Genomic DNA, 27,694 nt, shown 5'->3' with positions numbered 1-27,694 from the left:
CGTGCAGTATATCTTAATTAATAGTTCACCTATCACGAACTTTGATTTGTTATTCAGTGACCTTGCTATAGTTCGGTCCTGAAGGGCGGAACTCCTCTGCAAGTTCCCTTTGATCCCGGCGCTGTTGCTTGTATTGGATACTGGAACTTGTCCTCTTCATTGATGGTTCATCATCATTAATCTTGCAAAACTGTTCCCAGAAATCTAACCAATTTCTATCATTACCAACAAACTCCTTCAGTTCAAATTTAGGTAGCTGTAAGTTTCTTTTGGGTCAGGATAGGGAGAAATTTGCTTCAGTGCTGCTCTCCGGCATGATATTCACTAGTCTTGGGTGCTATCCATTCCTCTCTGTAGGCCTCGGCTGCTTCGTATTCTCTTTCGCATATCTGTTCGTTGAAGTTCTCAGCTGAGAACCATAGATCCGTTTGCGATCTTTGATCGTAGTAAGACGCTCTGCTTTGTCGTGAAGTACCTAGAATCCTGTACTAACAACGTCTTCGACAAGTAGATTTCTTCCTATTTCTGTTTGAATTTTTCAGTGATCGCGTAAATAAAGGTAGCACAAAATTTCGCTCCCGCTTTAATTTCTCCATGTCCTGTCACAGTCGCCAAGATGTCGGAAATTTTTGTACCAAGTAGAACAATAGTTTATAAAGGATCAGTATACGATGCAGATTCAAACGTTTATTTGAAATGAGGAGACTCGCTGAGTTTGAACTACAAGGTAAACAATGCAACATCAACAAGGAAACCATAGTCTCAGAGAAAACAAAGGACGGTCACATTTCACACTAGTCTAAATGCCAAGGAAAAACATTAAACCTTTACCACCTCGGCTGGGCAGCCATTAATTGGATTAACACTATAATATTTGAATAATCAAACATTAAATTTAGAAAATGTATGTTTTTGAAATGTAATTTTATTTGTATATAAACCATATTTGAACTAAAGTTCAGTTTGATCTAAAGTAAACTCTAACACATAGGTGTCTAACTGTGATATGAACAACTGAAAATAGTACGTTCAAAACCGCATAAGTTAACATAGAGTGATCATTTTTATATTTCTATATCACCGAACGTAATATATATATTGAGCCGTTTATGTGTCTACAGCAATTATGTACATAAGAACGCAAATATCGGAAATAAAAAAAGAATTTTAAGTTGAATGTCCTCAGTTGTGCTGAAAGTATCCTTGTGTCCCGGAGAAGAACGAGGTTTCGATTGTCTGTTAGGAAGTCAAAAACTTTAGGAACGAGACTTCCATATTGCTAGTATAGAAAATAGCTCCAGAGTTCAATCAGCTTATGCCAAAAATGAGCACCAGGTTAATTCCTGCGGGAAAGGATGGTCAGAAATAGGGCGATCCATTCTATTCCATTTTGTACAAAGGTAAGGGGCATTAGAACCCTTTGCATCCTACTCCTTAAGAGACATGCGTGGTGCTTATATGAATGGCTTCTGTTAGTATCCGATAGTATTTTAACGAATAGAGGTAGTCACACAGAAAAATTGAGCGTATTATATTGTATTATTATATTTTATCAGACGTAATTATTATCACAATATAATTCACCTTCCATGTAGATACAAACCCTATGGATATCCACAACAAACATTACATCGTGCGCTCTTTCTTCTTTTACGCGACTGTACATTTTCTTTTTAACTACAAAATCGAGTTCATCAGATTATCGTAAACTAGGTAGTTAATTTTAACTATCTGGGGAGACATTTCTTCTGACCAAGGAGGGGTACACCAGTTATCTTGATAAAGAATACTAAAATGCATTCGGAACTTTGGCGACCTGTACAAAATGTACATAAAATCAACAACACGCTCCAAACCGTAAAAAGTAATTTAGCAGACTGTGGACGTTTCACGTCTAAGAAATAAATTTTGTGAAATGTAAAATATTATTGGTTCAGAATTGTAAGTATTTATAAGAATTTTTAAAACCTCAAGGAAATGTTTAAATACGGTGCATTGTACCTATCTTTTTTTTTATTGAATTAATTTTACGCAGTCTGTAAAATAGAAATGCGTAGTGGTGACGATGTTGGACATGCAGAGCGTTCTCGTAGTAGAGTTTCTTCTAAAGCGCCATGTTCTACGTTAACACATCCAGAAAGTTACATCGTGCCCTTCGTGAGAAACTACGTAATGAAAATGCTACAAATGTCAGAATTCTTCCTGAAAATATTCGCCCGCGTGTTGCAATTCCTTGTTCGAATAAATTTGAGTAGTCTGGCTGGGAAATGCTCCAGCACCCACCTTACAGTTGAGAATTCTTTGGACTTTAATTTATTTAGTCCAATGAAAAATTTCCTGAGCGGTCTATACTTCAATTCGGGAGAAGTGAAATCTGTTGCAAAAACTGACTAAACAGACTTTAATGAGACAGGTGCAGTAAAGATGTCAAGCTTGTGTAAAATGTCTCTAGAAAACAAATCAAGTAATCAAGGTCGTAGTTTTACTAGACAGTTGATATCGCAATCAGCAATGGAACATGGGGTGTACGGGGTGTACTTTCTCGCTTCAAAAATCTCAGATACATTGACCGGGATCCGAGCCCCGGCCACTTTGGTGAGAGGGCAGTGACAATGCCACACCGTCCCTCTTGTCCCCAGACAGCTCATTCACTTGATCAAAAGAGAAAAGAAACATTGTTCGTTTATAAACCTTTTTGTCTAGATTTTTCCTTTTGTAAGTAGGATAATGTGCACAACTTTTCGATCCTTTCACATATTGTAAAGCGTGATGGTTCAAAAACGAAATCACCGAGCTCGATAGCTGCAGTCGCTTAAGTGCGGCCAGTATCCAGTATTCGGGAGATAGTAGGTTCGAACCCCACTGTCGGCAGCCCTGAAAATGGTTTTCCGTGGTTTCCCATTTTCACGCCAGGCAAATGCTGGGGCTGTACCTTAATTAAGGCCACGGCCGCTTCCTTCCCACTCCTAGCCCTTTCCTGTCCCATCGTCGCCGTAAGACCTATCCGTGTCGGTGCGACGTAAAACAACTAGCAAAAACGAAATGTGTAAATCTCCGTCGTTCCTAAGCCAACATGCATGTTTAAACTCTGCATTCACAAGGTATAAAATAGCATTGGCGTAAATTAAGTATTCCGTTTTCGAGGAGCGGCACATATGAGGTCAGCTGACAAAATGTTCTTATTTCGCCACACACACCTGGACAGTATTAATCTCAGTTCACATTTAAAAGTTTTAATGATGTACAACGTTGGTATATCCAGAGTTTGTGACCCTAATGAATAGTATAATCTTGGTTAATAGATATAAGTTGTTTAACAGTAACAGAACATTTTGATGTCATTATTAATGCTGTACAAAATTAAGCTTTAATTACTTTCTCTGCCCACAGTGAGAGCGGCTACCTGTGTATGATGTTCTATCGACGAGACGGACACGTCATCGAGGTGCAGACTGGTAAGTACCCACCATTGCATTACCAAAGTCCTCTCGACAAGTTCATGAACAGCTAGAGAGACATGATACGCAGTAGCTGAGTCAACACATCAGCAGCCTCAAAAGTCGTGCATTAGTTAACAAGACCACTTTCCGTGTATGGACTTGATATGGTTTTTTTATAGTTTTAATAATTTTGAATCATTTATATAGACGTATTTTTACACAGTGGAGTAACTGTGTAGCACACTATTTTAGTAATAGTAGCAAAGTGCTGGGAGTTTCAACCGAGCACAAAACTCAATACCATCTTTACGGCTATGTTGTAGAAGTCCTCAAGGAATAATGACTGCTTCTCAGCCATCCCTCTTCTACATTTCACTCTGGAGAAGAAACTTCCAAATATTCTGAAGGAAGAAACATTCAACTCACCAAAGGACTATTGACAGAAAATATAAACTACCGTCATAGACGTTATTTGCTAGCGAGAAATGAGTAATAACACCTTGTTTCAAGCTCCAAATCAAATCAGTTATTACCTACGAAGGTTAATTATAAGTCTCAATTCACTACCATCCTTTGCAAGTACGTCCGTTTTGTAGACAGTTCCAGTTCACTATATGAGTCCAGGTTCGATCCTGGCTCAGTCCGGTGGTATTTGAAGGTGCTCAAATACGACAGCCTCGTGTCGGTAGATTTACTGGCACGTAAAAGAACTCCTGCGGGACTAAATTCCGGCACATCGGCGTCTCCGAAGACCTTAAAAAGTAGTTAGTGGGACGTAAAACAAATAACATTATTATAACTATATGAGTCTATTATCAGTTGGACGACATTCTTATCATTAATTTTTTCATGTCTTCGTGGATCTATTGACATTCGAAAATCGACCAGTTTGGCCTCTGATTCGAAAGTACCAGCTGTGCGCAATCGTCGTTCTTCACCACGGCATATCCAGTATACTGCTGAAGTCGTCATATTACACGGCTTCACACTGGAGTGATTTTGAAATGTGGTGATAGGCTTCATAAGATTTCCTTGTAGGCGACATGAGTTGTTTTTCCTGTGCGACGTTATCCCAAGCCCTTCCGTGTGTTAGCTAATGCCTGCCACGATTATTTAAACCATTCGTATAATTTCATTAAAACTAGTTGTTTGTTTATTGTTTAAAGGGGCCTAACGGCTAGGTCATCGGCCCACAATAAAACTATGCGAACTCTCAATTCATTCATGCAGATTGAATGTAAAGAGTATCATAACAATATTATTGAGGATTACGTAATTAATCTCAAAATATGGATCTTTTTACTGCAAACTATAAAAAATGCTTACTGATGTTCCCTTTAACAGATAGGTATATACCATCCTGGATTTTTCTAGAGAGCTTTTTATGCCCAACAAATCTTTCCGGCTGTGAGCTTGCATCCGGGAGATATTAGGTTCGAATCCCACTATCGGCAGCCCTGAAAATGGCTTTCCGTGGTTTCCCATTTTCACGCCAGGCAAATGCTGGGGCTGTACCTTAATTAAGGCCACGGCCGCTTCCTTCCAACTCCGAGGCCTTTCCTATCCCATCGTCGCCATAAGACCTATCTGTGTCGGTGCGACGTAAAGTCCCTAGCAAAAAAAAAAGTCTTTCACTTTTTCTTGGAGTCTATTTTTGACGTTTCGGCAGCATAAGCAAAGAAAATGCTCGGATGGCCATTGCTTATTTCACTAATAAACAATTTGTTTTTCATTATACTGACATTAATGAAGATATTTGAGAATTCTTATTTAGACCTTCATATTAACTACCCCTCCACACTGTTCTAATCAAATAATTTATATTATACCCTAAGTTACAGTCAATATTTTCATGAACTTAAATATTGTTTCGTAAAATTATATTCAGCAGTTTTCAGGTTCTGTGACAGATAAATTAACAAACAAAGCTGCCATGTGCTGTGTTCAGCTTTTGTATGCCTAAACCGAGACAAACCGAAGTATCGAGCAAAAATTCTAAGTTACAGACATTAAAATGTTTTATATAACATTGAGCGCATTAACAGAGATACTGTAGTTCAAGTTCCTAACTCTTAGGAGTTTACTTTATTTCAATCTGATTACAGATTTTTGTCCACATCGTTGACTGCATCTGTCGTTTTGAAACCAGGATAATCTGATAGTGGATAACGCTGAATTAAAATTCTAAACGCACGTTTCCCATAAAGATATCTAAATTCTGAAGCTCAGTCGCAATCTCCAAGGCGAAGGAACATTCTTCATTAGGTCCATTCCCTTTGTTCTGTCCTCAGCCACATTGCTTGCCTTCTCTCCCCGCTTCATTATTACTTTCTTAATTAGTACAAAAATGTTCCGGCGCAACTTGCTACTCTTAACTGTCCATATTGCGGATATTAAAAGAACGTCTCAAGTCTTTGTTCGCTCTCTTTTGAATTTTACGTCTAATTTAAGCGTCCTTCAATCCCCATTCTCCTTGCCGTGTCTTCGCCCTTTTATTATCTAACATTGCTATTTCACTCTGTACATTATATTTCTAGTAACGTTGTTACTGTCACATGAATTACTTTGTGGAATTCACGTACCTTAATCCTTAACCATTCAGGGCCCACGCATGGCCTTCTTGATCGAATCATATAAACTTTCGAATAATATTATTTTGTATTCCTTCCTTGAACGTCGGATTTACTTTTACCTTTAAATGAACTCATCTACTGTCTACAACCATATTTTAAAATGAATATTGACAGTTGGCGTTTTAACCTTACGGCCTACTATATTTTATTTTACATTAGGCCTAGTTGTTGTACCCCTCGCTCACGGGTTAATTTTTATACAATTGCATCAGTAATGCCACCAAACGGAGGTGAGTGACAGCAGAAGAGACAAAGTAGAGTACACGTTAGTTAACAATAATCAGTGTAATGTTATTGCTGGTTAGTTCCAGGGGCTACCTCTTAGGATTAATAGTAGTGTGTCCACCTCTATATTCCAAGATCCCAAATCCAAAACTGACAGTGATATCATTTCATAGGTTATTCGCAGTTATATCAGTTAGATTTTACTCTATCAAAAAAATGGCTGTCATGACATAAAATGTTCAAAATAAAGTATAAAGTAAGCTTTGTCTGGAATATTTCTAAATAAACCTGGTCATTTCAATTACCCTCATTAGCCCTCAGCCCCCGTTATGTCAATTAGCCCAGCTTCTTCTATATAAAACATTAACGTTCAGCTTTCCTTTTTATTTTTGTGGAAATTTCAGTTGTTTTTTTTTTTTTGCTCGTTTCCGACCTTTTGAAATTGAAAGGTGAATGTTGTTCCGTATATGTATATACAACCTGTGACAATAAAGTCCGGCGAAAAGTCCTGTACTATCAACATAGATGAACAATGCATGACAGTGATCTTACTGTCCTTCGAAGTAGTCCCCTCCCATACCTATGCACTGCTGAGATCGGCGATACGTGCCCTGGAACTTTGCAGGAAGGCTTCCTTTGATATGGTGTTCAAAAGCCTCGTCACGTTTCGTTGGATGTCAGGAATATCGTCAAATCTCTTTCCTTTCAAAGCGAGTTTGAGTCGTGGGAATAGGAAGAAGTCTGGAGGATTGAGATCTGGCGAGTATGGGTGATGTTGAAGTTGCACCACCCCCTTTTTTGCCAGAAACTCTTTCCCGGCCTCCTCAAAAACTGGCGAACCACTCGTACACACACTTCAAGGACAGTGCTTGATCTTCATAAATACGAACCAGCATCGCATGCGTTTCTTTCTTTGTCTTACCAAGCTTAAAACAAAACTGTAATCTTTTGTTCATTCATGTTCCTGTTCGCAGTTTAGAACCAACGCACTAAACACGCACTGTGTCAAACAGGTCTTACACGGCACACACGCGATGCTCAACTGAACAACGTTGCGAACAGGTGGTCAAAACCTGCTGCTACACAGGTGCAGCATTGTGTGTCGCCAGTGTTGCTGGATCGTCCGTTCTGACTTCATTCACCGGACTTTATTGTCACAGGTCATATGTATGTATATACGTATGTGGACAAAATAAAACTGGCACGGAAAATATTTATAAGACAGACGTGGAATTGAACCTTCTTAATGAACAGGAGAACTTCCCATCACAGGAAATGCTGGAAACTGTAATTTTGAGGCACCAGTCGGTAGCTGTTACTTGTCTACGTGTACGCATTTCCCGCATGCTCTTTCCCGAGCACGTCGCTGTGTCATTACGTGTGAGTGAGTGAGTGAGCGGAACAGACGTGTTGAGTGACCAGTTGAATACAACACAAAATGGTGCTCACGATGAATCAAGGCGTGTTCATTGTCGAGTGTTTTGCGAAACACGCTTCGTGGAAACGCTGTGTGGAACTGTTTGCGCAAGAGTGTAAGACTGGAAGTGATTTGGCAAAACCTCAAGCAAAGCCTGCAATGTAAAACTTAGTGGGGAAATGGGGTGAAACGGGCTCTGTAGCAAATAAAAACCGTAACTAACCGAAAAGAGTTCGAACACCAGAAAACATTGCTCGAGTGAAAAAAAGACTGAACGAAGTCCGACGAGATGTCAACGCCTTTTATCTGTGAAAGGGGGAATTATGAAATTGTCGTGTCGAAACATTATCAAAAATGACTTGTATCTTTACAAATTTGCTGTTGTTAAAGCGTCCAGACGAACCTTCGCGTGTTGAGGTCTGCTGGTAGTTTTTGAGTGAAGTGGAGTCAGGACTTTTGGATCATCAGTTCATTTCTTCAGATGAGGTCTGGTTCAGCCTGTCAGGGTATGTGAACTCACAGAACACGGACCATTATGCATCAGAAAATCCTCATCAATACGTCGAAATCCGTTGGATAACATCAAGATTGATGTGTGGTGCACAATATCTGGTGTCTACGTCGTAACACGATTCTTTCACCAAACTGTTAATGCTAACTGATATGTTCAGACACTGTTTAATACATATGTGTTTCATCTCACAAAAGATGAATTACTGTATGGATATTTTCAGCAAGACGGAGCAAAAGCACACACCGCCCTGATAACCTTGTCACGAGTACATGAGGTGTTGGTGAGGAGAGGATAATCAGCAGAGGCAATCCAATCAACTTGCCATCTCGATCGCCACGTGTACTAATAACCCTCACACACTGGAAGAGCTACAGCAGAACATTCAAAACACTATTACTGCTATCCTTCAGAAAGAGCAGCTACGCGTGTCTCACAGTTTGGTAAAACGAGAACAGCGCTGTGACCATTTCCAGCATATTCTGTGATGTTCATTAACAAGGGTGAATCCCACGTCAATCGTATTGCAAATATTTTCAGGGTCAGGTCCATTTTGCCCATCCTGTATGTATATTAGCACGTATGCATGCCTACGCTTCAACATCACAGAAGGATTGCAAAAGATATTTTGTTGAAACTTGATAATTAGACTAAAGTAGACCACGTTTAAAGTTTAGGATACATTTTGTTTCGAAATTTAAGCTCTACGTTATAAGAAACGCGAAATCCAAACTTCGAAATATCTCTCGTAATATGGGGTTTAGGAAGAAATGTTGAGGTAGTAAACGCGTTAGAAATTAATTTGCAGAAACTTTTATGATATATATATATATAAATTCTATAGAATAACATATTCTGAAATTCGCCTCTCCTCTCCCGGACTGCCCCGCTGTTACAACAGGCTATGTGCGTTTGCCCGCCAGCGACCAACCACGTGCTGCAGTCTCTCCACTAAACACATTCGCATTATGGTTTATGAAGTTGGCGTTGAACTTTGGCAAGAACTCGAACCTCATTCTCTATTCCGAAAGTAGCCGAAGACATACGAGAGTGGAGAGAAAAGGCGCTCTACAGCTCCCGCCAATCTATTACCCTCCGACTGTGCGCCAGTGATTAGCCCAGCTGCATTCACTTTTTCATTCTAAACGCCGGGAATTTTCAGTAAGCGTCTGCTTCGAGATGACTATCAACAGATCTCAATGGTAGACGCTTCACATTGCAGGCGTTGACAGGCACTCGAGCTGTATCTCCCAAGGACGGCTCTATGTCTAGAGGCCTCAGCGAATAAACAAAATAATATTCACATCCGCACTTCCTTCATCCGCATCCGCGAATGGTTATCCGCATCCGCAAAATGGTTATCCATGGATATTGTAAATATTTAACTGCAGTATATTACACCCAAGATATTGAAACATAATACAATAGGCCTGAGACCTGGCACCAGACCCCTACAGACCCCTATGAGGGACTTTCTCTTGCGACAACTATCGAGGTACTGACCTTTGTTGTTTACTTCCATTAACTGAGGACAGGACCCAACTAGGCTTAGGTCAGATTTCCGGCTCCATGGTCTCAATGCTCTTTATATATCACTATATTCCCCTACCAGCGTCACAGGTCGCCTAACCACAAGCAAAAGCAAGAGTATACCTGAGTGAAAATCAATAAACGTCATTATTTAAATCTTATCAGCGGAATTATTCGCAATGCCATACAGTTTGTATCCGCCAAGACACTAACTTCGCGGATATCCGCATCAGTGCAGAGCTCTATCTGTATCCGCTGCTTCTGCGTTAACGGCGGATCTGCACTTTCTATCAGAGTACCACGAAATGCCACTAAAAACTTTGCCTACCAGGAAGTGCTGGGATTATTTGAGTTAACTATATTTTGTACGATATCCAGAAGTACAACGTTAAGCAGTTGCCTTGAGCCTTTTGAACTCGTCAGTGACAGGTATACGCAGTTAGTTGTAAAGTATACTAGTGGCCTGTCGCAACAAGAGCTGCGAACAAAGACTTAAATGAAACTGATGATAAAGGAACTCAGAAAGACCATATCTTTGCCATTAAACTCACACTTCCGTTATGGAATGTTTTGAACCTTGGCAATTTTTTCACAATAAATTATGTTCGCAAGACTTCAATCTATAACATAAAGCTGGCCGTGTAATGCTCGGCAATTTTCAGTAGACAGTAAATCTGAAATCATCTCTGAATCTTAAAACAGTACGGGCGGTTAGCGAAGAAGGATGCAAAGGACGTACTATTATACTGCTTTATATGGTTCATGAAATGAAGTGAAATGAAATGGCGTATGGCTTTTAGTGTTGGGAGTGTCCGAGGACAAGTTCGGCTCGCCAGGTGCAGGTCTTTTGATTTGACTCCCGTAGGCGACCTGCGCGTCATGATGAGGATGACATGATGATGGAGACAACACATACACCCAGCCCCCGTGCCAGCGAAATTAAGCAATGATGGTTGAAATTACCGACTCTGCCGGGAATCGAACCCGGGACCCCTGTGACTAAAGGTCATCACGCAAACCATTTAACCATGGAGCCGGATATGGTTCATGAAATCATCATCATGTAGCATCATACTTTTAAGTACGTACGACGTTTTTTTGACGTTGTGGAAAATTAACCAAATCACTGTGGCAACGCGAATTAAAACGTCCATTTACGATTTCCGCAGCGAAATGTCGTGCTTGACAGTGCATACATATTTCATTTAATAACACTACATTGAATAATGCAATGCCATTATAAAGGCCTTTATGAAATAGAGAATATCCTGAGATGGATTTCTTGCTGTTTCTCGCTTATAGAACCAACATGGAGCAGCAAGTAACATTCTGGTGATAACTTGATTTCACAGAGCCATCTATCAGACTAACGTAGAAAGATTAGCATAAACAACTTTCAATGAGCCATCTATCGGGAGGCACAGAAAGATCAACGGAGACAACTTTCATATAGCCATCTACTGGCGAATACAGTTAATTTAAACGAGCTAAGCATCGTATTAGCCGAATGAATGGTTATTTTACGCAAATAAAAGACTTAATGAAATAAATATGGAGATGGAGACCTTTCTTTTGATGTATAATGCATAGACGTTAGTATTGCAGTTTACTCACAGTATTCCATTACAGGTTCAAATTATATAGATAGATAGATAGATAGATAGATAGATAGATAGATAGATAGATAGATAGATAGATAGATGCCAAGTTTCATAAAATTATATCCAGCCGTTTTCAAGTGATAATCGAACAAACAAACAAACAAACAAACAAAAAAAAAAAAAAAACAAGCAACCAAACCCCATGACGCAACAGCCCCGAAGGTCCATGGACTACCAAGTGACGGCTGCTCAGTCCGAAGGCGTGCAGAATATGAGGTGTCGAAACAAACAAACGGACAAGTAAAAAATTTCAACTAGTGGACTAAGATCTTTATACATATATACACACATACACACACACACACATACATACATACATACATACATACTGTACCAGGAAAAGTTTCTGGGGAAAGGGCATGAGTAGGACCTCAGGGAGTGGAACTTGGTTTTGGAGCCGATACGGAGTAGGATAGATAATAGATGGTTAAAAAAAATTTTAAACAATTTATTAATTCTTCACCCTGCAATATGATTATTGGACTCAAATCTGGCATTGAAATTAAAAGTTTGAACGTAATCTTCCTGAATTCTGTTCATGAAAATTAAATGGATATCACTGATTCCAAAGTCTTTCATATGTGAGTATACGAGGTATTAGATTTCCACCTAAAGTCTTTCTAAATATGAGCACACACTTGTAATTGCATATTGACATGAGAATTTAAATTTATGTTGAAAGTTTTTCAGTTTTTCAGTTTGTAAACCTTCATGTATAGCACACTTGAAAAGCCTAAAGTCTTTCTATGAGATATGAACATTAAATTTGAAAATTAAATTAATCACAAAAGATGAACTTCTGAGAAACTATGAGAACTCTGAAATATTTGTTCACACGCGGCACTGAAGTTTCCACTGTTCAAAATTAATGAGAAAATTTTAGTCAGTTTGTTACTACTCACTTAATGAAAGAAATGTTGCTACAAATGTTGAAGGATGGACATCTGGAATGTTCCGTGGAGAATCAGGATCGGCGATGTTCCCTTAACACATCATGATGACGTCCCCCGATGAGGTGATGATAGCTGGAACTGGATCGTGTAGAATTGCAGCTCGTTAAGGTGATTTTTCGCACACGGAAAATTCACTTGGTGCGAGTAGTTATCACTGACACTGTCATTTACTGTTGAACACAGTTTATGGCGTAATTGAACTTTAAGACGTTAAATGAATAATCACAGTCCTTCCTGTATGAAATACTATTTAAAGTCGTTACTGAAAACGTACTCAATTACACAGTTCACCCTTGAAAAAGGCAAATCATAGTCTATAATCACAGTCTTTGAACACGATCACTAAGTCACTAAGGATTATTTTCTGATTATCTTGTTATTATAACGTCATATTACCTCAGAAAAAGTTCTTAGTATTCACCCAGATTACTACTGTAAGTCGTATACTAATATGGCGTGAATAAAGAAACACAGTTCAATATTCGAAAAGAAATGAGTTCTGGTAATTCTACACATTAGTTTCTGTAAAGTTCAATATCATGTGAAGTAAACTAAGTCTACACGTAATGATATATTCTGTGAACGTTAAATATTTGGTATTTGCACTTCAATAAGTTCACTCGTATATTCTCAAATGTCTTTAGAATTAGACGGTAGTCGCGACGCGATGTACTAAATACAGTGCGACGTCTTTTATAATTTTGTCGGTGATATAACTTCGTGTTCCGGAAACGCGACGGCAAGTACTTTCACCGTGACTGCGCGGACATACTGTACGAGGGTCGGTCTCCCCTCTGTCTCACTTACATACATCTGTGTACTCATCCTTGTACTGCGCTGCTCTGCTTGTTAGCCTTGACATATATATACCGGCGCTGGAAGGGGTGGTTCTCTTGGCCATGTGACCGTGAGTGCACAATTTTCTTAGACTTTAAATTATTATAACTCAACAACCATGGGATGGATTAATTCGAAATTCACAGGAATTAACTTTTATGACGTCCGCTACAACTCAGCGTTTGTCCCGTTGAAATTGGTTAAGGCGTTGAAAAGCTTGCCAAAAGAAAATTCTTTTCGAGAAATATCTCATGGGGAGGTGAGCTTCGAGCGACAGGTGACGTCACTTGACTTCGCCTAGTGCACTCGTGAAGTCTGGCACATGCTGGAACATTCCTTTACTTAAATGTTCGTACGTCGGACGGATATTTTATGCTGGAATAACGTTTCTTTCGATTGATATGGGCCAGGACATAGGCTTTCCTGGTACAATACATACATACATCATCCTTATAGACCGTTATATCTTTCAGCGTTCAGTCTGCAAGCCTCTGTGAATTTATTAAACGTCGCCACAATCCTCTACTTGTAACTACTGTAGTGTTGTGACCTCATTTAGTTCTATACCTCTTATCCTTAAATCGTTAGAAACAGAGTCTAACCATCGTCGACTTAGTTTCTCTCTACTTCTCTTACTCTCCATAAATAGAGTCCATTATTCTCCTAGGTAACCTATCCTCCTCCATTCGCCTCACATGATCCCGCCACCGAAGCCGGTTTATGCGTACAGCTTCATCCATCGAGTTCATTCCGAACTTAGCCTTTATCTCCTCATTCCGAGTAGCCTCCTACCATTGTTCCCCTGTTTGTACCAGCAATCATTCTCGCTACTTTCATGTCTGTTTCTTCTAAGTTATGAATAAGATCCCCTGAGTCCACCCAGCTCTAGCTCCCGTAAAGCAAAGTTGGTCTGAAAACCGACAGATGTAAAGATAGTTTCGTCCGGGAACAGACTTCCTTCTTACAAAATACTATTGATCGCAACTGCGAGCTCAGTGCATTAGCTTTACTGCGCCTTGATTCAATCTCACTTACTATATTACCATCCTGGGAGAGCATATATCCTAAATACATGGAATTATCTACCTGTTTCAGCGTTGTATCACCAATCTTACATACAGCTCTCTCGGATTTCTTACCTACTGACCTCAATTTAGTCTTCGAAAGGCTCATTTTCATACCAGACTCCTTGCACCTATTTTCAAGTTGCAAGATGTTAGTACAGCAGGCTTTCGGCACAATCTTCCATTAAGACCAAGTCGTCAGTATAGGCCAGAGTGCTTACTATATTTTCACCTAACTGAACCCCTCCCTGCCACTTTATACCTTTCAGCTGATGTGTTTTATAGAAGTAACTCTTAGTTATGCACTGCATGAACAGTAAAACTGAATTTTACCAATCATAAAACAATACGAGTCCGAGAGACTCCTCTTTGGGAGTTAACGTTCATGAAATAGCGTAGGAGTTCTAGAGATAAGGCCACAGCCGCTTCTTTCCTCTTCCTTGCCTATCCCTTTCAAACTTCCCATCCCCCTCACACTACCCCTGTTCAGCATAGCATTTGAGGCCGCCTGGGCGGAGTACTGGTCCTCATTCGCAGTTGTATCCCAAACCTAAATTCACACGCTCCAGGACACTGTCCTTGAGGCTGTAGAGGTCGGATCCCTCGCTGAGTCCGAGGGAAAACCAACCCTGGAGGGTAAACAGATTAAGAAAGAAGATGATGATAATAATAATAATAATAATAATAATAATAATAATAATAATAATAATAATAATAATAATATGTTAATGTCCATTTTAATTGTTAACGTTCTTAAAAGATGGTTGACCAAGGTATCTCAGCCGGTTAAAGCCCTAGGGAGTGTGATGCGTATCCACATCCGTGGAAAAATATCAAGAGTAAGCTTGTAGTTTTATTCGACTGCTGTTATCATAGAAAAAGCAGTTTCACGTGGATTACGAACAAGAGAGACGTACCTTTTCACTTCATAAAGTTCTCCTACTTTATCCGGGATTCAACCCGCGACCACGTTGGTGAGATGTCAGTCACTATGTCACTCGAGATATTCTGACGTTTACACTCAAGTAGAGAGAGTCGTAATATCGTGAATAAACGGTAGGAAGGGTAGGCCTACTATCTTCCATCTGGTCAAACTTGCAGGTCATTGGTTTCGGTTCTCAGCAGAAGAGAGATTTTTACTGGAACATGTGTAGTTAGGGTAGCATCCTGCTTCACAGAATTCACCACTCTCATAATATTCTAGACAAGCCTTGGACCTATGGGTGTAACGGAGTCCCTCTTCCATTGGACAAATGAGGGAAACAACTGGCGAACGAAAAGGAATTATATGGGGAGCTATCAATATTAATGCGGCTTACGGAAGAAATAAAGTAGAACTGGCTGAGTCAGCAAACAAAATGCGTCTGGATGTGTTAGGAGTTAATGATATTGGGACAACGGGAGATAACGAGGAGGAGATGGGATTGTTCTTAACAGTTTTTAAAGAGGGAACGACAGCGAATACTGTTGCACGCAGTATAGTTTCTGATAGGCGCGCAAATGAACAAATGATGAAGGTAGATTTGGCATTTGGAGGAATTAGGCCTAGAATTGTCTCACTGTATTCACCATAGGAGGGTGCAAAAGTTGATAATATCATTGGCTAGTTTTATCAAGCATTGAGTGACATCGTAGTCAGGGTCAACAGCATAGTGCTAATAGGCGATTTCAGTGCGAGAGTTCGAAATAGAACCAAAGGATATGAGAAGGTGATGGGTAAATGTGGGGACGATATGGAAATTAATAGGAATGGAAAGCGTTTACTGGACCTCTGTGCTGGTATGGGATTAGTAGTTACGAATACAATATTCAAGCATAAACTGCATGTATGGGGGAAGGAGGTGGGGGTCACGGGCACCAGATTCACAATAGACTATAGCCAAATTTCAATTCAGAACATCTGTTAGTAATGTACGGGTATTTTGGGGGACTTTTCGATTATAAAGACCACTAACTGATCTGCAGTTAACTAAGTATACCTTGGTGTAGGATACATATGTCTGCAGACAAATAAAGGTAGATAATCTCCAGGACGAGTTAACTCTGATTGGAGGAAAGCAGTGAATAATCAATATACCAGGCAAGTTGTTCGCTGTACTTTTGGAAGGGAGGGTACGATTAGTGGTTGAGAGTAAGTTGGATGAAAACCAGTGTGGTTTCAGACTACAGAGAAGCTGTCAGGATCAAATTTGCAGTGTGCGCCAATGAAAATGTTACGAGAGGGATTGACAGTTATTTTTGTTTCGTAGTTGTGGAGAAGGCATATGGCAGACAACCGAGGTGAAAGATGTTGCCGTAATGAGGGATTATGGGATTAAGCGTAGATTATTAAAAGCAATTTCTGTTAACAATTGAGCCACTGTGAGAAATATTGGTAGAATGAGTTCCTGGTCCAAGGTACTTACAGGGGTTATACAAGGCTGTAATGTTTCAACTGTGTTGTTCATTGTTTACATGGATCATCTACTGAATGGTATAAAAAGGTAGAGAGGGATTCGGTTAGGTGAAAATGTACTAAGCAGTTTGGCCAATGCCGACGACCTCATCTTAATGGCAGACTGTGCAAAGCTTGAAATCTTGGAACTTGAATATAGGTTTAGTATGATATGAAAATTAGCATTTTCAAGACTACAGAGTGATGTCTGTAGCAAAGAAACCTAAGAGAACTGAATGTCAGGTTGTGAATACAAAACTGGACCAGGTAGGTAATTTCAAGTATTTAGGGTGTGTATTCTACCATAATGGTAGTATAGTAAGTGAAATTGAATCAAGGTGTAGAAAAGCTAATGCAATCAGCTTGCGGTTGCGATCAACAGCATTCTGTAAGAAAGAAGTTATCTCCAGGCAGGAACTATGTTTACACTTGTCTGTTTTCAGAATAATGGACTCTGTCATGGAGGGTAAGGGAAGTAGAGGACGACGAAGACGACGATGGTTACACTGAGTTTCAAATAATTTGAAGATAAGAAGTATGGAATTAAACGACGTCACAGATATCGAGGATTGTGGAGACGTTTAATAAAGTTATAGAGACTTGCAGACTGAACACTGAAAGGCATAACAGTAATGATGTAATTTATTTATTTATTTATTTATTTATTTATTTATTTATTTATTTATTTATTTATTTATTTATTTATTTATTTATTTCCGCATTATTTTGTAGGATAAGAAATTCTTCTTTGTTTCTGTCGCTCGGCTGCAACTAATTACCAGAGTGTGACTTATTTATACACTCTTCCTTATTAGATCTAACATCCATATGAACATATTTTCGGTTAAGTAGAATTCGATTGTTGAGCTTTGCAGACTGTGCCATACGTGAAAGCAAGTTTGAGACAGGAATGTGAAACAAAATAGAAGTTACCGCAGTGGAACAGAGAAGTTGTAAGCACCTCAACCTGAGTTACACGTGGCATAGTTGTATAACTGGCAGCCGGCAGGTGTAGCATTCATCTCTGTCATTGGCCAGGCGTCAGGAATGCTAGCCAATGGAATGCGCCCGCCTGCCTGCCCTAGACAGACGGAAGACATGTTATTACTATGTCAGTGTTGGAAGTTTGCACAAGAGCGATAAATCGGTTTCACGTAAATATCTGTAAGGATGAAAAGGTTGTAGTTGTAGTCAAGAGCCCTGTGAGATTGTGTGTATGGACCAGTAGCTTAGCCAGGATCGACCGATAGAGGGGGTTATAGTTACAAATTAACATAATGAAGGTGCTTGTGCGTGTGTGATGCGCACACACATGAGTGTGTCATTATAACGCCACTATACAAGTAAATTATGTTGATATTCAGATTACAGTACCGGTACACTACATAATCTTACATTAAAACACAGAACAAAAACAATGTGATCAAGGAGAATAGTTTTACGACGAATGGTATGTTCAGATTACAAAATAAAATCCAACTTTTGGGGCTTCTTAGAAAATAAATTCAAGAGATCTGTTGGTTTTACAATTATGTATCTGTGAATGTTCACAAGAGTCAATCCATTTAATCGATTTTCACTTGTTTATTGTCAGTTCCTGTTTATTTTGTAAAAAAAAACTCCTTAGGGGAGAGGGATTCTAACTCCCAGTAACCCTCCTTGGTAAGAACTCTTATCTAACAATAATCTCCCTCTCTGCTCCCTCACGCACGCACGCGCGCGCTGTTTTGTGTGTGTGTGTGTGTGTGTGTGTGTGTGTGTGTGTGTGTGTGTGTGTGTGTGTGTGTGTGTGTGTGTGTGTGTGTGTGTGTGTGTGTGTGTGTGACGCCATTTCTGCCGAAACCTACCTTGAAACCTCGGTGACAACCGATGTGTCATGAAAAGACCACACAGAAAGCTTAGCTGCCTCTTTCCACTGCAAGGCCTCAAAATTGAAGCTGGAATTTTAGGTTGCCGGACGGTAACACAGCGCAGCTGGACATCCCTTGTCTCACTGGTGAGCTCTTAGACTCCTTCGGCTTTCAGCTCATCGCTCCACTGCTGGCTTGCCCATACATTGGGGGCTGTAGCAACTGTCATCACTTTCCTGTTGCATATATGCGTAATTCAGGGTTTATTTCGGGGTCTTGCATTGGAAACAGGCAGCTAATTTTCGCATATGGTCTTCTCGTGCAGGTGAAGTGAATTTCAAGCAGGGGCGTAGCGTGGTTTTCTTTCTTAGAGGAAGCTGTCAACTGAAACATGTTATTGAACTCATTTGCGAATATCGTTCAAACTAACACAGTAGATTTTTAGCTTTTTAACAGTTACTGAATGGTTATGAAAGTATTTACTTTTTGTAAACTAGATCAACTTTCCGGTTTTTCGTGGGTAAGTAAGGTAACAATTAAGAAAACAAAACGCGTCTGTGATAGTCAATACCTCAGAGAGAGAGAGAGAATAAATATTAAATCATTTTGAATTTCGGGGGAAGTACGCTACCACGAAAAATTACTGAAGTGTCCAAGTAGGTTCCACGTTGATTGCCGTAACATGCCAAGATGTTGAAAATCTGAACATAGATATCTCGGTCCAAAGATACACATGGCTACATGGCTACATTGTACGAGTCGTGTAGATATAAGTTTTCATTCGAAAGGTAGTGGGTTGGAGACCCACTTTCAGCAGCCCTGAAGAGAGTTTTCTTTGTTTTCCTCATATCCATACCACTTTAATTAAGGTCGCAGTCTTCTCAGTCCTAGCTGTTTCCGATACGGTACAGCATCAGCGATGTCCTGTAGAGCATCTTGAATTACACGGAAGAAGTATAACAAATCAACAAATCCTCCCTGAAAAGGAGTCTATTTTCAGGCACTTTAGGACAGTGTAGGGAGCTCGGTGAAGGCGTCCTTGGTCCACCAGGAAGTACGTCCCATCAGGAAGTCCAAAAGATGAGAAACGAAACCTGGACGTCTCACTCAGTGTACACTGGAATTGGATACCAGGTTAGTTTGTGGAGGCAAAAAGACGGACGCAAACCTAACCACTGATCCTGAAATTATCAAAATGTGTATTGCAAATATATGAATGTAAAAGGGAAATAATTATGGATAAAATATAAATGGCCATTGGTGGCTTACTCTCTCGTTTTGGCAAAGCCTAACTTATGCCCATAACTCTTCTTGCCCAGAGTTCCAAAGTCAATAAAAAAAATATTATTAGCTTTACGTCCCGCTAATACTTTCACGGTTTTCGGAGACGCCAAGGTGCATGAATTTAGCCCCGGAGGAGTTCTTTTACGTGCCAGTAAATCCCGACACGAGGCTGACGTATTTGAACACCTTCAAATACCACCGAACTGAGCCAGGATCAAACCTGCCAAGTTGGGGTCAGAAGGCCAGCGCCTCAACCGTCTGAGCCACTCAACCCGGCAGTTCGAAAGTCATTTCTTCTCGTCACGCCAGTTGTAAGAGGACAGTTAGTAGGGGTGACACTGTGTGTATAATGACTCGTCTCAACCCGTGGTTATCTGCCTGCTGTCATTTCCTGATGGATACAGTACTTTTGCATCCATCTCATGGCGCAGGCCAGAGAAAAGTGTAGCTTCCACCCAAGTCCCGATCTCATCCATGGCTGTGACAATATGGAAGCTGCTGGGGTATGGGTGGTACTGAGTAATGACATTCTGAGCGTGACTAGTGCGTCTCAGTGTTGTGAAAGGTGTTGCTTATAGGGTCAGTCGTGCTGCAATAGCACTTTCTGCCCCAGTGAGGAAAGCAATGGCAAACTACCTCACTCTTCATCTTGCCTAGTACGAGTCTTCTTGGCACTCCCTTTATTAGTGCATTTTCCTTGTGAGCCAGAGTTTGTTAGCATTTGGTAGTTCGTTCTTATCCACTTTTCCACGAGTCAACAATTTGTTGTCATCCATCCAAGAATTTATTAGCCTCAGTAATATCGCGAGATCCAGTTACTAAATCCAACAATAAAACAGGTTTGTCACGTACCGTTACTTGATCACATCCAGAAGACTGAGAATGAAAACGAATCGTCATACAGCTTGCTTATGATCAGAAAGAACAAAGTATAAGAATAACTTAAACATAAAGGTGGCACGAGATACATTTACTATAGCTGACGAAAGAATTGGCCACTTAATACAGGAGGACGGTGTGACAATGTAACACAGTGTTCATTTGAAATCAAACATATATTAAATGGCGGTGTGGCTATTTCTGTTCTAGGTATGCAGGCGGTTAAGCCGCTCGGCGAGCTATTTTCGAACCTATTGTCTCCTTCAGTTAACATTCTTTCCTATTCAATTTCATCTACAAGGCTTTAAAGGTCATAGGACTGATGATCAATGCGTTTATATAACATCATAAAATTGCCTCTCTCTATAATTTAGTCTTTCTCGGTTTCTTTATTCTCGGAGCAATAAAAACAAGGACTAATTTATGAGAATGAGTGGTTCCCCTAACAAATGAATTGTTAACTTCCCTCTGAAGAGGCCTTATGAGCAAGGTTCGGCGATTGGGTGGTTGATTCGGTTCTCTCCTAGCTCTTAGTTAAGACCAGAGTGTCAGATGGTGTGTTCGTGATTATTGCTTTAAGATGAAGTGCTAAATGGGCTACCCTTCTCTCTTAACACTAACCAGGCAGGCAAATGGAAGAGGTTTGAACGATTGAAGAATGTGGATGTCGGCAGATGGAAGGGAAAGACCACGAAGGGCGTGAAAATGAAACGCACACTACGTATCGCAAATCTAACATCGTTGTGATCAGAAAACTACAAGAGTTGGCCAAGGGATGTCCGATAGAAAAGTTGAAAGTGAGGAGCTTGACACAAGTAAGTGGAAACACAAGTAACTAGGAAAAATCAAACCGAACCCCAAACCAAGCCCTTGAAGGGCTAAGCGACCGCTGCTCAGCCCAAAGGCCTGCAGATTACGAGGTGTCGTGTGGTCAGCACGACGAATCCTCTCGGTCGTTATTCTTGGCTTTCTAGACTGGGGCCGCTGTCTCACCCTCAGATAGCTCCTCAATTCTAATCACGTAGGCTGAGTGGACCTCGAACCAGCCCTCAGGTCCAGGTAAAAATCCTTGACCTGGCCGAGAATCGAAGAGGCAGGCACGCTACCCCTACACCACGGGGCCGGCACATTACTAGGAACCCCGTCGTCAATCTATGCTTCCCCTCCTGCGGTTACTCCAGGCGGAGTTTCCGTGGAAGTGTTCTACCCCCCGCCCCTACCCACATGGGGACTAGAGTTTTAATCAGAAAGGTACAGACGGGCAAAATCTTATCGACTAATATTAAGATCGACAGTCGGATTCTGTCCCAGGTTATTAACATTAAAAGATGTCCATGCCTTCGTTCTCTTCTGAGTAGATTTTCCATTACGTAAAAGAACTCTTTTCAATATTTTTAAATCACTACTGATCTGCGTTTAGGGCAGTCGCCCAGCTGGCAGATTCCCCCTATCTGTTGTTTTCCTAGCCTGTAGGATTAAATTATCACTCCTTTAGCAATTAGCAATTTATTATCCAAGACACTGAAGTGCTAGAATTTACTCTAAGAAAGTGTTTTTCACATAAAGCTATTGATATGTATTTCTCTCTTTTGGGCATCCTTAAATACCAATCGACTAGGACGGAATTCGATGCTGCAACCTTATTCATAAGAGGCGATTGCCTAATCAACTACACTACGAAGGCGATCTGTATTATTATTATTATTATTATTATTATTATTATTATTATTATTATTATTATTATTATTATTGGTGGTGGTGGTGGTGGTTTAAGTCATGACTGTGGTTTTGTGCGCTGTGCAATCTCACTCACTACGACGGAACAGAATTATTTATGAAAACAGCAAGCAAGGTGAAATAGGGAACTAATAGAAACAAACACCCGTTTGCCTGGAGTTGAAATTGATAGTCTAACCATGGAAAACTCGTGTCCTCGTATTCCTCGAGGCGGTCCGTAGTGTAATGGTCAGCGCTATTAACTGCCATCCTCAGAGGCCTGAGTTCGATTCCAGGAACTGCCAGAGATTTTAAGATTGGCAGGAGGACTGGTATGTGGTTAAAAATGTACATTCAGCTCACGTCCATCGACGGTGTGCCTGAAAAGGACCGAATTATCTCAACGAAAACGAGGAAACGGTTGTTTTTTACTATTGTAAACTATTCAAGCAATGACCGACAATGAGTATCGAAACCACTAGCTCTCAAATCCAGTGATAATCGTGATCAGGATTGAATGGTACTGAGTTATTCTATTCTATAGAAAAATTACAAGAAACCCGTGCCACTTTGAGATCGGGAAAGCGTAATATTGTTGATAACGTTGAAAGAACCACACAACAACGCAACATCAATTTCGCATGTACAAGCTGCTAATGAAAACCTAGTCCACAAGGAAACAATGGAAAGTTCACAATTTTTGGTGGTGCCTTTCAGCAGGAAGATAATAATTGACCGGAGTTACGAGTACTTTCACCAAGGTGGTCATTATAAGAGTCACAAAATGATCAAAGCAGACTTTTAACTTGCACCATTAGCAGCGAATGACGAACAAATCACTTCACTGAGCACAAGAGTCCACCTAAATCAAACACGAATCATTCAGAATAATCATATTCTTACAGCATTGCGAATCAACTTGCGTTCTTCAATATTGGTTACACTTGTGATTGATTGTCCTGAATAGTTTACAAAATTTCCTTTTGCTTTTGATGTTTACATATAATTAAAATCATTCCTTTATAACACGCATCTGTTTAAAAGAATCAGTCAAAACTTACAAAGTTGTGGCTTGCTCTAATTTACAAAAAAGGCTCCTGTCATAGCAAGTATTGTTGCCTAGATAGCGGGACATGGTTTATTACTTATAATAATTACTAGGGCTCGGATGTTTAAGACCTAAAAATAGCCCGAATAAGCAAGCAAATATGACCTCAAAAGTGACGAAACATGACGTAAAATGACAAAATATGACCCGAAAATGATTCATCCAAATATGGCCATTTAAAAATAAGTTATCAGTCGAAATGCCAATTCCTTTGATACATATTTGTTAACTAAATGCTTTATTCTTACTTTCATATTAATTTTCTGAGTCGCCATAAGACCAATCTGTTTCGGTGCGACGTAAAGCCATTTAAAAAAATCTGAGTCGCCATAAGACCAATCTGTTTCGGTGCGACGTAAAGCCATTTTAAAAAATCTGAGTATACATGTTTAGCAGTTATTCACAGTATATTGTCCTTGATACATTTGTGAATACATGCCTATAAATTTCTAAGTTCACTAAGACTAGAAATCAATCTATTTTTAAATATTTTGGAACGTTTAAGCCCAGATTTCATTAATATTACTCAAATGCGTTAACATTTAAATTGAGCACCACGAAACGAATTAAGTAGATGTCTTTCAATACATTATGGTAGGGCGGCAGGGCACATAGTGCAAACTCGCATACCTCTTTCATTCGCTCCGCGGCTGGAATTGAGTGTATGACAAGATTCATCTTCAAAGCATAAGGCGCGAAAGACCTCCGATTATCACTTAACACATTGTTGTGAGAAGAGAAGCTCGACAAAAGACGTTATTGGTGCATATTTAAATAATGTTAAATCACTGCTGTCGAGTATGCACTCGTCTTGAAATGTACTGGTAAAGAACTTCATTTATCTTGCACACACAGGGAAAAGTGTCGTTTCGATTAAGCACGTTTTAAAGTTTCCGCTTTACACCGTTGCCAACCATTCCATGTGCTGAAAGTTCAATACTTCTCACAATTTCAATACCTGCATGAATGTCTAAGCTAGCAGCTTCTAAACGAGGAATTGCACTCGATATAATTCCAATGTTCGACTTAATATATGACAGACTTTCTGTCAAAGTTTTCCTGCGCAATCTTGATAGAAGAGGCAGAGCATATCCACTTGTATTAACTGCAGACGTGATACCGAGAAACAGTTTTGTGAATAGGGGCCTACTAGTTTGTATTTGGTAAGTTGAAGATAATTTTGCGCAGCTACAGCTGTCGTCAAACCGCCGAAATATGACGTTTCTACGAAAATAGCTCAAAATATGACCTTATGACAAAAAATAGCCAAAATATGCATTTATATGACAAATAAAAATCCCTTAATTGTGACGATAATCACCTGATTTGCACCAAAATCCAATCATGCAAGAAAATAGAGACAAGGAAAAAATATGACTTTTCCTAAACATCCGAGCCCTGATAATTACTGTTGTTTTAAGGGACCAAACATCGAGATCATCGGTCCTGGATTTCCAAGCCAGTGTTTCGTTGTGTGAATGTTAGACTAATAACAAGTTACTTTGACTGTTGATTCTAGCATGTTCAATATAAACTCTATTTATATCTTGCAAACAACTTTTTTCTGACCTTCTTCTCATTTTATTGGGGTCTGCGTATGATGTGAGTCGGGCCAATTTTTACAACCGAATGCCCTTCCTGATCCCAACCCCATATGTAAGTATGTATTCACGTGTTTCTGTTGTGGGTAATGATGTGGTGTGTTGTATGTATATGAAGAGAAGTTTATTAAGACGAAATTAAATATCCAGTCCCGATGTTAAAATCCCCGGCCCCGGTCAGGAATCGAACTCGGGCCCCCTTAACCAAAGGCCACTGAGGTGATAATTCAGGCAGTCAAACGATCGTATCTCGTAAATTGAACACATTGTTTGTTAAAATTGTTCATAATACTTTAAGCATTGAAACAATGTTGCATAACCAAAATTGAAGCAACCCTCCACAATTGCTTGAATAATAATAATAATAATAATAATAATAATAATAATAATAATAATAATAATAATCTGGCCCCAGCGTCTGTGCTGGCAATTTTATTTGATGCCATTTAGGCTGCTTGCGTGTCAATTTCCACGTCCCGTTTTACTCTACCAGACAGCAAAGAAATTGATCTCTGTTGTGCTATATGTGGCCGAGTGTTAATTAATTTTGTCGGATAAACACTACGTCACTATGTTGACTACGTTGACATCTTACGATATGGAGTGCAGAATGAACCTTTTCCTGCGCGGCAAACAGCCATTCCTATTCAAAAACCCTGTTTTTCACACCAGGTGAATATTGGGACTATATCTTAAATTAAAGCCATAACCTTCCCTATGCCAGCGTTGCTGAAAACCCGTAGTCATGTGTTAACGGGACGTTAAGCCACAAGCAGAAATAAAGACTTGAAAAATGTACCTGCAGGGGTTTAGAGATTACATTTTGACCATTTTAGTTAGATACGTCATTCGAGCTCCCCATAAGCTCACACTTTGCAGTGAAACGGTCAGCGTCCAATTGTCAGATAAAAGGAGGAACATTTGTAATTCACTCAGGCTACCTGTACGTACGTACATCCTTACTCTAATGCCTACTAGAGCTAGTCACAGCTCACAGTATGAGATCCCTACGCTGGCACAACTCGCTGCCACCCACCGCTGTGAGCGAAACGTATATCTCACCTGCAGTCCTCATTCTGCATTCATTTGTCACCTTGTCACAGCCAAGAAAACAAAACACTGCCTCAGCAGGGCAGCCATTACCATTACTCCAGCCCGCCTGCCCGGTTACGTGTGTTCCACCTTTCCTCAATTATATATCTAATGTTTTCAATAATGCTACCATACCAAACCAAGCCAAACCCTATGGCACTACAGCCCTTCAAGGGCCTTGGCCTACCAAGCGACCGCTGCTGAGCCCGAAGGCCTGCAGATTACGAGGTGTCGTGTGGTCAGCACGACGAATCCTCTCGGCCGTTATTCTTGGCTTTCTAGACCGGGGCCGCTATCTCACCATCAGATAGCTCCTCAATGCTAATCACGTAGGCTGAGTGGACCTCGAACCAGCCCTCAGATCCAGGTAAAAATCCCTGACCTGGCCGGGAATCGAACCCGGGGCCTCCGGGTAAGAGGCAGACACGCTACCCCTACATCACGGGGCCGACTTTCAATAATGCTAGAGATTTGTAAAACATGACTTAGTGCCAGAATCGTATTCCAGAAAACAGTTTTTCTTAATGTTCCAATAAATCTACTGTTGCAAGTCTCTCATATTTAGACACTGTTGATTGCTAACAGACTGTGCCGTGTTTAATCCTCTAACTTTGTGATCTTTCAGCTTCGTGGTATCGAATGTTACATGCCTCTCATGAACCCTACCGTATGTAAACTCCGGCTCAGGCACACCTCTGCGGAGGTTTGGACCTGCCTTCGGGCAGAATACACCCTTACCTTACCTCATGAACTCAGTCACAATGTTCAGGAGAGATTTCCTTGTGTTCAGTAAATGTGCAAATACAGAAAAATAAGAAAAATCCGTGGCACTTAACATAACATTAAGGCCCTAGCCTGCTAAGATAACTGCTGCCCAGATATTGGAGTGTCACGGGGTGAATGAAAAGACACCTTCCGCCGTACTACTTGGTTTCCATGACCAGGTTCGTTGCCTCTCATATCAGTAGCTCATAGTTAATCATACGACGTTGAGCGAACCCTATTTGAGCCCTCAGTCCAGGATCAAAATCCTTGAATAAGCCGGAAAAAGAACCCGGGAACTCTTCTTTATAGAAAGGCACGCTGCACCTACGCATTGCTAGCAAAATACGCAAATATGCAGAGTAACCACAACGAATGTGAAATGCTGGTAGCCATCATTAAGTATTACATACGAGATACATAATTATCGAGAGCCCAAACGCAAGATGCGGTGTGGCAGTAATATTGAGACAGGAAGCAGTACAGGAGACTAGTTTGCATTTTTATTTATTTATTTATTTATTTATTTATTTATTTATTTATTTATTTATTTATTTAATGCATTGTTAAGTGATGAATGTAACACATTAATGAATTCATAAGTCAGTAAATCAATTTTCTTATACATCAATAAAGAGTACATCTGTATTCCATTTATCTCCCAAGACCTAATACTAAGGTCCTAAAAGATGGTTTT

The 27,694-nt window shown here is 40.1% G+C and overlaps 1 protein-coding gene across 1 annotated transcript in view; it reads left to right on the top strand.

Moving 5' to 3' along the window:
- The window catches only part of LOC136875010 (uncharacterized), a 318,959-nt gene that overhangs the window by 222,887 nt on the left and 68,378 nt on the right, over positions 1–27,694 (top strand). Inside the window, exon 9 of the mRNA XM_067148729.2 lies at positions 3,391–3,455. Coding sequence (XP_067004830.2) covers positions 3,391–3,455 — 65 coding nt within the window. The remainder of the gene's footprint in view (positions 1–3,390; positions 3,456–27,694) is intronic.

This window comes from Anabrus simplex, chromosome 1 (assembly GCF_040414725.1).
Source record: "Anabrus simplex isolate iqAnaSimp1 chromosome 1, ASM4041472v1, whole genome shotgun sequence".
Lineage (NCBI taxonomy): Eukaryota > Metazoa > Arthropoda > Insecta > Orthoptera > Tettigoniidae > Anabrus > Anabrus simplex.
The sequence above is the reverse complement of the archived record's forward strand: the minus strand, read 5'-3'. Positions and strand labels throughout refer to the sequence as shown.